We start from the raw sequence: 12,544 nt of genomic DNA, 5'->3' as shown, positions 1-12,544 counted from the left end.
TACTGTCAATAAGAAGACACAAGATTTAACTATACTGTGTACTGTCAATAAGAAGACGCAAGATTTATTTTCCATTATTATACATAATATATGTATATAGATTATTACTGTTTAGAAATAAGTTCTTAAACTTATTTTTCTTATAACATAGAACAGTAAATAAAGAAGTAAAGCAAACAATTATCTCTTTTACTTACACCCTTTGTAATCGGTTGCTAAGCCTTTTAAAATTTCGCACTTGGAGGATATGAAAAGAAATAATTTTTTTTTAGGTTTTACATATACATTTGAATAACCAAAAATTCATATATTACTATATCGATATCATAGAATTCCACTATAATTTATCAAGCTTGGTAACTAAGCTATATTTGGGTCTAAATAAATATGATTTTTCTAGCAGACTAAAGACACAACCTACCTTGAAATCTTGTTTCGAAAGAAAGAAATAGCCTCCTAACACATGAAAATGGCTGAGAAAGCCACTAGGGGGATTTGCTTTCAATTGGTTATTCACATGTCATATATTGAAGTACATGCATATAAGGGACAGTTTCCAAAAATGGAAAGAGGTGAGCAGTGCCACTTAGTTTAATTCAGTACATGAGTGATATCTCAGCAAATAGAAAAGATATGATTCTTATTTTATATTCTAGCTTGTCAATATCGGTAATTTGAGTTCTTAATTAGTATGAAACTATAGACTTAGTATTTTCACATTACAAACATCTAATTTGAACCAGTGCTGCATTCAACATACCATGTGACACACAAAAATCAATGTTTAAACATGTTTTTTTAATATTTACTTTTAAATTAAGAAATTATATAATGTATAATATTAAAAGTTGAATTATAATGTACAGTTTGATACCAAACTTATTGATATAAATTCATGAAATAGTAGTTCAATAAAATTGTGAATGTGAATCAACAAATGTGATGACATGGACTTTGACCTGTGACCATCTGGAGAGGGTAAATAGCTATTCTTGTTCAGTGTTGGCTTCTACGTGCAAAAACTTTTTTCACCTCCACAAGCCTTCAGCTCTCATGTACCTTACAATCATATGGTTCAACACACTCTCCTGATGCATGTGACTCCCTCTATTCTATTCTACTGAACTATCACTTTGAATTTTGGCAGAAAATGGAAGCACTGGTTTTCAGAGGGGAGGAAGGGTGGGAAGTGTGAGAGAAGGTAAGTACATTATCTCCACTCACATAAATGGCTAGAATCCCACATTGAATAGATGGAGGGATTGGTAAGAGGAAAGCACTTGAAGAACACCCTACGAGAGTAGATCCTCCCATATGTGGGAAACAGTACCACTTCTATACTAGGTATACCAGTGTGTCCCAGACATGGGCATAAAATGGGAGAGAACAATGGTTGGATCAGAACCACAATATATTGGAATCTCAATCCCATAGAGCACATTAATGTGGGTGTGAGTAAAAGGATGTGCCCCCTAGGTGTACAGTGGCTAGGGCTAGACGGACCATCCACAACAATTAAACAGCATCCAAAACCCAGCCGCCAGGAACAGACTTCCACACAGGGGTAGGATAAGGATCATACTGGTGGCAAGTTAACTACAAACCAAAACCTAGCCACCACGAACTGACACCCATGTGAGGATAGAAAAGAGGATCATACCAGCAGCAAGTCTACTACAGTCCAAAGATGATCATACCATCTTCACCTCAAGTACAGCAGAACAGAGGAAATCTTGTACCCCCTATCTGTGAACAGGACACATGATAGCAATGTGATAAATTGTTTGGTCAATCCATGAACCTGACATCTGGATGATTGTCATAATAAAGATGTCTCTGTAATGGAAACTAACTCAAAATCATCTGACAGGAACGCTCCAAGCACAATAACATTCTTGATATATGAAAATCATCGAGGGATAGTGTAAGTGGAAGAAGCATATTAATCTGCAAGTTCAACCATCATGACTCACAACATGGGTGAAGGGCACAAGAGTATAATTGAGCGAGGAACAGAGACTCCTATAATACAAGTGCAAGGACTTTTGTTGATTGGTTCAGTTCTGAATCGAAAGTCCAGCCAATGGAAACTGACATCCATGTGGATGTAGAATGAGAGATCCCAATAGAAGGGGCTCACTCCAAAGCTACAACATCCCTTCGGATAAACCCGTACAGAGATGGAGCATTAGACTGAAGGACATATCATCATCTAGACCAGAAGAACACCACCACCCTACTCTCAACTGAATGATTTTAACATTAATTGTATATCAATATCACATTCAGGACAATGCCTCCACGGTCCACTACACCAGCAGCTTGGAACTGGAAAATGGTAAGGACTTCCATACACCACTGTAAGGAAAAGGGTGGAGAAAATGCAGTGGAGAGTCTTGAGAAACAGGTGACCACGAAAAACTCTATTTTGAAAAGCAGACCATACCTGATCTATTCAATCGAAGACATGGTAGGGATGGGTAGCTATCTCCTTCTGCTTTATCCAGGAATTCCATGAGCATATTAATGAAGCAAATATGTCACGAGAAAGAAACCAACAAGCAATCTTCTGGAACACCGCATCTCAACAGTGAGCATTTTATGGCCATGGAAATTATAAATCTGCAGTCAACCTGGCCTGACAATGTGGATTTGACTGATCAGGCACCACTTGCTACAGAGCAGGATCTATACAGTAAAAAAAAAGAGAAGAAAAAAGAGGGGAGGGGGAAAGACCCTGAAAAAGGAGATAACTTACCCAGTCAGAGACTCACTGAAGTCTGATGAATTTCCTCAAAGAGATACCTGAGATGAGACATTAGGGAAAGAGTAAGGTGCCTGATCTGATGAGGAGATACCTGGAACAAATTATGGGAAGAGCAATCAGAAGGACTTGACATGGAGTGGCATGGATGACTGAAATCACCCTAGGAAGAAGATGAATGGGAGGGTAATCTTTCAGGTATTTGTTGGTCCAATCTTGGCTGAATGCATCGACACCCAGAGCAAGTGGATAAGGAAACGAAGACCAAAACATAGGTAACTTGGTGTTGAGGGATGTGGCAAACACATCCAGGTGAGGAGTACCCCACTGAAGATATAGTCACTGGAAAATAAGAGAGTCGAGAGACCTCTCCATCATGATGGAAAAGATGATCCGCAACAAGATTGAATGCATCCAGAACATGGCATGCAAGGAGACAAATACCGAGCACATGGGCCCAAAAAAGGAGATTTAAGGTTTGACCACAAAGGAAACGAGAATGGGTGCTACCTTGGTAATTGATGCCACCACCGTAGATTTGTCAGAATGAATCATGATCACATGATTCCTGGCAAGATGAAGAAAATAATCCAAAGCACAATGTATGGCCAGAAGCTCCAGGATGTTGATATTGTAAGATATTTAAGCCAGAATCCACTGACCTGAAGCTTTCTGTTGATTGACCCCCCCCCCAAGCCAAGAAGGGAAGCATCTTTGAAGATATGCAAATCCAGACGACGGGGAGGGAGCAGAACACCCACCAACATGTGAGCCCTGTCCAACTACCAATACTGATCACCAACAAGTGAAGGAGGAAGGGAAATAGGAGCTTCTAATGGATCCTACACAAGATCGAACTGGTCGTGCAGAGCCCACTGAAGAGACCTCATATGCACTCGACCCAAAGGAATAAGGGCTTCCATAAAAGACCCCATCCTCAAAAGTGATATAACCTCATGAGCTGTAAGAGAGAGAGCAATAAGGGTGTGGAGAACTGAAAGCTCCATCAAATGAAGTTGAAGAGAAGGTTGGGCCCAACTGAGATGAGTGTTGAAAAAGACACCCAAGTGGACAAGATACTGGGTAGTTAAAAGGATTGCCTTATCCAACTTGATTAACCAACTCACATGAGCTGCCTCCAGGAGCAGTAGATGAGTGTGATGGGCAGACTCCTGTTTGGAATGAACTAACAGAAGCCAGTCCTCTGTGTGACGATGCAAGCACAATCCCTGAGCGTACAAATGTCGGACAAATGCCTTGATTGCTCGACAAAAGACATACGGGGCCGAATCAAGCCCAAAGGGCAAGGTGCAAAATTGGTAAACTACTCTGTTATGACCAAATCTTGACAGATGAGATGTTGGAACATGTAGGTAAACATTCATGATGTTTACCTTGGTCATCCATGGTAAATCGTTGTAGAATGAAAAATTGATTGAGGAGGGAGAAATCAATCACAAGCCACCATTTCCTGGTTTTCTTGGGTCCCACAAACAGCTTGGAATAAAAACCTGGAAAAGGATGAATGAAGGTTTGATAGCATTCTGGGAGAAAAGATCATGTATCACTTTTGACAGAAGCTGATTGGTGGTAGGATCCCAAGGCAATGGAAAGGATATGGACACCTGAGACAATGGAGGAGGGGAAAGGAAGTGGATGACAAGTCCCTCAGATAATACCCAAATAACCCACAGATTTGTGGTGAAAAGTTGCCATAGGGGAACAAAATCGGTCAAGCAAGCCCCCACTGGACCGGAACCCACAGTGTAATCACCAGTACTGTTGACGTTGTGTCCATCTGTGTTGAATAATACAACAAGAAGAGGAACCCCTAGAGGTAGGAACAGGTAGGGGCTGGGAAGGAGCGAGACGGGAAACAGTAATAGGAGCTTGTCTAGGCTCTGATGAGACAAATGATCCACCAAGGAAGAAAGGGTTGTTTGTTGTCTCACCAATTCCACACGGGATTCCAAAGTCTCAAGAACATTACCGAAAAATACTGCTAGAGAAAAGGGGCCCATATGTAAGTCTCAGACATAAGTTGATGGTAAATGAACCTGGGACAAAACAGTGTCCCTCCCCAGGAAATATCAACAACACAGAAACCACATGTGTAAGGAAAGATCCAAAAAAGACAAACATGCTGACATGGAGATAATCAGGGAGAAGCTATCCCTCAAAAAGCTCTCAGGATGTCAGTGAATCACCTTGGAAAGGAAGTAGATGGTAGACAAGTAATGTAGGAGAGTTGATATGATAAGACAAAGGCAGGAGAATTGGGAGTGGGATAAACAAAAAGGAAAATCAGGATCCACCTCCTACACGGCAAAATTGACTCCAACTGTTGAGAATCAAGAAACGGACATTCAGCCTGATGGTAGGCCAAAGCAAACTGATCAGAAGCCCGTGAATGGTGAGGCATGCTAGAAACATCAACCATCTGAGAAACAAAATGCTCTGCATAAACCCTAATATCCGGTGGAGTAGGGAAAACCAAATACTGAGAGGAGGGGTATCATGTAACAAAGAAAGAAGGAGATCATATGAAATTTGGGAAATGGATAAAACAGAATATACTTGAGAAATCATGGTTAAAACAGCCATATTAGGCCTAGCTGATTCTGCAGTAGGGGCTTGGAAAGATATGGCAAAAATCAAATGGAGGAAAAAAGGCTGTCAAAATCTTCGTTGACCCGAAAAAATTCAGCATGATCAGGAGGAATAGGGGCAACATCAGGAGAAACAGGTTGACTCATATAAAATCAATGTCATGATGAATGAGAGCCAATAAGTCCATAGACAAGTTATCCCCACCTGTTGCTTGTGTGAGTGTGCTAGTAGAGGGTATTGCCTCCAAAGTGGTAACTTGTACTTCAGTATTCATTGTGTAACAATGAATAATCAAGCACAACTGTTTGATGAAAAAATATATTGAAAACTGGGAAAAAAAAGTTATCAGAAAATTTGTGAACTTTAAAAAAAAGGAAAAATAAATCCACTTTGGAATTAATATATATAAAAAATGCACTAGGTTGAACAAAAAACCATGACTGAAAAACACAACAAAAAAACGTCTTGACATGAGTAAACGAGAAGTGATAGTTTGGTCAAATAGAACAGAGGGTGTTGCACGCGTCAGGAGTGTGTGTTGCACTCCTATTGGTGGAGGGTTTTTGCATCAAAATTTACATATGAGATGCAGTTGAACCATTTGATTGTAAGGTACATAGGAGCTCAAGGTTTGTGGTGTGCAAATATTTTTTTTGGAATATAGAGGGTAGCACTAAACAAGAATAGCTATTTATGTGAGAACAGGTAATGTACAGTATCGGAAATACTTTTATGAGCATTTAATGACTATATTATCATCACAGATAAAAAATAACACTAGCTGGATTATAATAATCCAGACAGACTTTTAGAAGTATTTAATGACAATATTATCATCATATATTAAATATAGCACTAGCTTGCCTATAACCATCCTATTCTCTACTGCTCCTACCAGAGACACTGATGTAAGTGAATCACAGTGTCATTGTTGTTCAGTTTACCTGATCCGATGTACTGCTTGTCGACGATATGCTGCTAGGTTTGTTCCGTGAATGTGAGTGGCTTCTATGATCTTTTGTAGGCAAAACAAGTTTAGAGGAATGTAGTTTTGGTACACCTACAATGGAGAAATACTACTGTTAACTATTCTTCTAAAGATAATACAAAGTTTTCTCAAAGGCAAGATTAGCAAGTGAAGTTTGCTGTAGACAACCTTCTTGAAACACAGGTCCTGATAAAGGTTGGTATAAGTCTAACAATCAAGTTGTTAATAAAACTCTTCACAAATATGAATTCATTGAATAAAAGACACAGAACTGAAATAATTATGTATAATTATTACAAGGATGAACCTTCTCAAGCACTGGAGAAATCCTTATGGATAACCCCAAATTAACAAATGTATAAGCACTATAATGAAAATTTCTACTTATCTCAAATACAAAACAATGTTCACCTTCTTCATATTGTTCTGTGTTCTCTGTTGATCTATCTTCTGTTTTAGAGGATCTACTTCTAGCAGACTTTTTGTGTCTGAACCTGCTAGTTACAAATTGCCTGCTCTCGTCCCGAGATAGTGTGTGATCAGAAATAAAACTCTCATTTTTTTCTCCAAGACTATAGAGGTGCTCTGAAACAGTATTCTCATTCTTCTCCCTAACAGTGGAAATCTGTTCTGAAACACAACTAGCAGCTGATGGCTGGTTGGATCCTGCTTCCTCGTGCAGATGTTCAGACACAACAGTGTCACTCATCCCCTTGTCTTCTGAGACGCTGCTAAACTTGGAATTATTCTTGTCTGAAACATGCTCAGCAGTATCATTGCTTACCTCTTTGTCCTCTGAGATACTACTACTGCTGCTAAGCTTAGATCGATTCCTTTCTGTAACACTCTCAGACACACCACTTAGCTGTACATCATGAAGTTTTTCAGATACATCTTCAAGTTTTGAAGAAGGAAGAGTAGATACTTGTTCAAAGTCACTGGTGTAAGAAAGATGATCTGAAAGTTTTTCATTACCTGTTCCAGGCTTCTGATAAAAGATAATAATAGATTATTAAAATGAAAGCCTTGACGGAAATTATAAAACTGGATCTTCTTGAATATTACTAATACAGCATTTTCAGTCAAGAAAAACTTATAACTCAGAGCTACATTCTAGTTTTCAGCTACACCAAGTAGTTAGGTATAACAATTGATATAAGTAAGTTCAAATGGTCACATTTCTTGGAAGGTAAAATTAACACTGAGCTTAATATTTCTGTGAATACATTATGATTATTAAAACAATAAATATTTCATTTTAAACTTATAAAATGTTTAGCAGTCACTAGTATATGTTCAGTCAGAAAAGTAATTCATACACCCACTATACTATTTTCATAACCTAAAAGCTCCATGTGTTTGATTAATGATAATCTTCAATATTAAAAAAGTCACCTACTTCCTTATATTAAGAAAAATACTAACTGTAAATTATAATTTTATTTGACTCCATTACTGAAATATTTCAGAAGATTAAAGTAATAGTTACCTCTCTGAAAGATATTGATTTTTGTTGCTGTCCTTGAAAAACTGCTGTTACAGCAGATGTAGCAGCTGCGGCAGCTGCAGTGGAAATCAGTCTAGTTGTTCCTTCACTGTGTTGTTGCCACAAAGCTCCGAACTCTTTCAGAGGAGTCACTTTCACCTTAAAGAAAACAATATGCACCAACTATATACACATGATCTTATTCTAAGTGCTGATAAAGGCAAAAATCGCAAGGGCTTGATATGTCATCATGTCAGCATCGTTTTCTTTTGTAATATAAGATTTTACAAACACGTACTTTGAATGTTGAATGTTACAAAATATTTATGTCTTAACTAAATCATTATTTTTAGACATACATGTTAGATCAGTTTTGTGTTAGATGAATTTTGTAATTTATATTCACTTTTTATACTTTGAGTGCAATTTTAACATATATCTGAATAAAAGATGTCATACTTCAAGTTTTTCTGTTAGATTTAGTAATTATTGTGACACCAAGACCATAACTGAAATACATTTTCTCTCCAGTCAAGTTATATTTATCCCCAAATCTGTCAAACCCTCAAGTGTCAAACTAAAGCACAACAATATTGAGAGATGAACTGGTTTACATAAATGTGTTGGATTCACTACATTTAAGAAACATTTTCAAGAATAATTTGACCTAACCAAAAAAAAATACACACTGTTAATTGAACAACAACAAGTTCTCATTACTCCAAAGTGCATGAGCTCAGTCTGCTGGGCCTATCCTGTATTATAGAAGAAATATTGACTACGAGTACCTACATGATATGTAGCAATATTTTAGTACACACACACACAACAAAAAAAAAAGATGAGTTACAAAGATATTTGTAATTAAAATATGTCTGTGAATTGATGATGATTTTCTGACTCAGTCTCTGACAAGTTGGAGTGTAAGGTGATGCTAATATGTGACAAATAGATATTTTTGGCTTTCGTATATGTTGCATTTGCATAATATCTAGAGCCTCTGAAATGCAAATCAACAGTCTTACTCAGTATCCATATATATTTTATTCAGTATTTATTCTTATTTAACACAAACTGTTGTAAAATCAGCAATTTAGGTTATAATGAACAGCTGATAAATATGACATCAAATACATAATACCATGTTGAATGGAACTCTGTAAAAAGTTATGGCTTGTGCACCTTGACTCCCACCTGACATTATAGGGTTAAAATTCATATATATGCATGTATGTTTAGTTGTGTGTGTGTCTATATATATATGAGATATAAGTAAGAGTTGAGATGTTGTGGGTGTAAGCACTCAACTGTGTACCATTAATGAATTTTCCATGACTGCTGTCTGGTTTCTCATCTGCTTTTTGGATTTTGTCTGATAGATGGGATATCCCCAATCCTTTTGTGTGCTATTATCACAGGCAATCTACGTTATGACTTTAGGATAATGACCGAAAAGTGCGAAGGTTAGAAAGTTTTTTATTTTCATTTTCAAATAGAGTTTTGATTTATATATATATATATATATATATATATATATATGTGTGTATGTATGTATGTGTGTGTATTCTCCTAGACTAAACTTTAACAAGCTCTGGTATATGTTATTTACTGAAAGATAATGCACTGTTTTGTATTCCCACAAGAAAACCTAAGAAAATCTCATAATATTGTAAACTATACCTTGGCAGGAATAAGAAACTTTTTCCAATTCAGTATTAAACTCTATCATATCTAACACACATAACATCTTAACCCTCCCGCTGCAGCTATCTTTTTCTATATTTCATGAGGTTTTACCGAGGTTACATTCAAAATTTAATTAAACTACTATATGATCATGGTAAATGAATACACTTGGCATGAAAACATAGCTAATAATCCAAATTTTAATATCATATAACAAGTTCTTAATTTTATAAGGAAATATCTAAAAACAATCCTAAATTTCTCCTACTATGATAATTGTGGCATTTGCTCTCTAGGTCTTCCCTCTTCTCTAATATATTTACCACCCCTACCAAAAGTATGAAATTTAATGTAAATTACTTAATATAATACTGTTATCACTCAGTCAAAGCCCCATTTTTATAGCCTTCAATCTTATTTGGTTACAGGGCCATAAACTAATAAATCAAACCACTCTTGCCATGGACACCTGTCACATTTAATACTAAATTATTTATAACCAAGAGAAAGCCAGTTTTAATCTATCAAATGATGTATTACATTAAATTATTTGCTGTACAGAGAACTGCCTATTTCACTTTCAGTTCAACCTTTATCCCCATGGGAAACACACTGACAAGCTAAGCTGAATATTTAATGGTTCTTATTGCATGGTTAGAAAGCCAGAAAAATTATCATAGTTAAAGGACATTGTGTGCTTTTTACATGCTATTATTATATTTTCTTAAGTGAATTATTTAATTAAATAAAAAACTAGTTAGCGCAGAGTACCATCATTATAAAAAAAGAAGGGTTAAGTTTCATTGCCAGTCAACAACAACAACAACAAAAAAAAGACCCATGTGTATTATTTATTTATTATTATAAAAGTAACCAAAATGTAAGAATTATAAACGTTTTAGGTTAGAGTAGGTAAAATAAGTAATTATAATAATAAAAATATTTCACGAGGTATGCTCATGAGCTACTCGCAAGTAGCTTTTGCATTACGTAATTCGATAGGGTAACATGAGCTACATGTTTACCAAGTTATTTAGAACTTGAGTGGTAGGAATATTAGTTAGACAAGGTTGAAAAGGCAATAACACAATAAAATGTAAGTATAAACAGATATATACTGCTATGAGTTTAAAGTTATTCAGGATAAACAAATGTAGTTTCAGGTTACCATATGAAATAATTCTTGAAAGAAAAAAATGGTAATTTAGATTTATTTTGAATTGTTTTTTGGTAAGTTACAAGGTCAGTAAAATTGACAAACCTTGTATGAAGTAAGTGTAATAATGTAATAATGATAAAATATAAAGTTTTACTGAAAAAAAAAATTATGAAATTTATTTAGGAGGTTTTAGAGATTATACAAATGAAATCTGAGAATTTTCAGATGAAGTATTTTAACATGAAAATCATTTTGCACTCAGAGAAAATGTTAGTAAAAATACTTCATTAGAAATTCTAATTTTTTTTGTCTACAAAAGACATGATGCGTACTGAAAGCTTGCAAAATTTTGTGAAGATATTCATAACATATTAGACGTAACAATATGAAAACCATAAAAGTCAATTTGGGGTTAATTTTTAGGTCGAATCAAAAACTTAATAAGAGTGTTAATAGAGAAACATTTTCCATGCAGAGAACATGATGTTTATGTTTTGCTAACCTTGGCAAGTTCTCGAGCAGCTTCAGCTGTAGCAACTGCAGCTCTTGCTTGATAATTCATTAGCTTCTGAGCAGAGTCTGTAAAGGCTCTCTGAGCATTGTCCTCTACCATCTGCTGCTGGCTATGTCGGATCAAGTCCAATTCATGCTGTTGTCTCTGAATCTCCTGATGAAGCTCACGATGTTCTTTTTTGTGAGACTGTTGAACATCCTGAATAACAGTTAAAAACTGAATCAATGAATTCTGAAAGCCTTACATCAATATTTGTATTCTTAATAGTATAGTAGTATCATGGTTGCTACTTACTTAATTACATCATACTCATATACTACCTAGTTCAATGTAGTGGCCTACTAAAATAAACTTAATCAGATTGCACCCATGAACTTATCAGTTAGAAATCTAATAACTCATAGTAATAGAGCCAAATACATACAAAACAATATTAATTGTTGTAAAAACTGAGTCTAGAGTATTTGTTGAATACAGTAATCATACCACAGGGAATAATGTTTTTTCAAAATCATACATTTTATCTGTTGTCTATTATATTGTTCATCTTCAGCATCACTTAAAGGTCACTATAATACACTTATTTCTTATTGTATTTAAAGAGATGAAAAACAGGAACAAAAGGATGAAACTGTGTACACATATATATCATTGAAAGGAAAAGTTACATGTATCTGCTAGTGTATCAGGTGCACATTCTGAGAACAAATAAATAGCAGCACAATTAAGTTCATATAATTTCCACCATTTCATCTATTACTGTGAGTATAATGTACACAATCTAAGGACAAATATATAGTAGCATGACTAAGTTCATTTGCATAATTCTAATAACTGAAAAACTGCTTGCATCCACTAGCATATAACAAATGTGAACAAATAAATAGCAAACTGACTAATTAAATATATTAATACAGAATATGTTATTTTCACTACAGCAAACTTGTACATCAATACAGAATACCACATTTTCACTACAGCACATTAATATATCCATACAGAATACAACATTTTCACTACAGCACATTTATATATCGATACAGAATACGACATTTTCACTACAGCACATTTATATATCCATACAGAATACGACATTTTCACTACAGCACATTTTTATATCCATACAGAATACGACATTTTCACTACAGCACATTTATATATCAATAGATGATATGCCATTTTCACTACAGCACATTTATATATCCATACAGAATATGACATTTTTACTACAGCACATTTATATATCAATAGATGATATGCCATTTTCACTACAGCACATTTATATATCGATACAGAATATAACATTTTCAGTACAGCACATTTATATATCCATACAG

At 35.4% G+C, this 12,544-nt stretch overlaps 1 protein-coding gene across 4 annotated transcripts in view; it reads right to left on the bottom strand.

Moving 5' to 3' along the window:
* Positions 1-12,544, bottom strand: part of LOC106466339 (centrosome-associated protein 350-like) — a 136,819-nt gene that overhangs the window by 22,713 nt on the left and 101,562 nt on the right. For all 4 annotated transcript variants that reach the window (XM_013926614.2, XM_022394326.1, XM_022394325.1 and 1 more), the window contains 4 exons: positions 11,196-11,405; positions 7,852-8,007; positions 6,774-7,350; positions 6,319-6,434 (listed from right to left, as the gene is read on the bottom strand). In XM_013926614.2, coding sequence (XP_013782068.2) covers positions 6,319-6,434; positions 6,774-7,350; positions 7,852-8,007; positions 11,196-11,405 — 1,059 coding nt within the window. The remainder of the gene's footprint in view (positions 1-6,318; positions 6,435-6,773; positions 7,351-7,851; positions 8,008-11,195; positions 11,406-12,544) is intronic.

This window comes from Limulus polyphemus, unplaced genomic scaffold (assembly GCF_000517525.1).
Source record: "Limulus polyphemus unplaced genomic scaffold, Limulus_polyphemus-2.1.2 Scaffold2229, whole genome shotgun sequence".
Taxonomy (NCBI): domain Eukaryota; kingdom Metazoa; phylum Arthropoda; class Merostomata; order Xiphosura; family Limulidae; genus Limulus; species Limulus polyphemus.
This window is presented reverse-complemented; position numbering and strand designations above follow the sequence as displayed.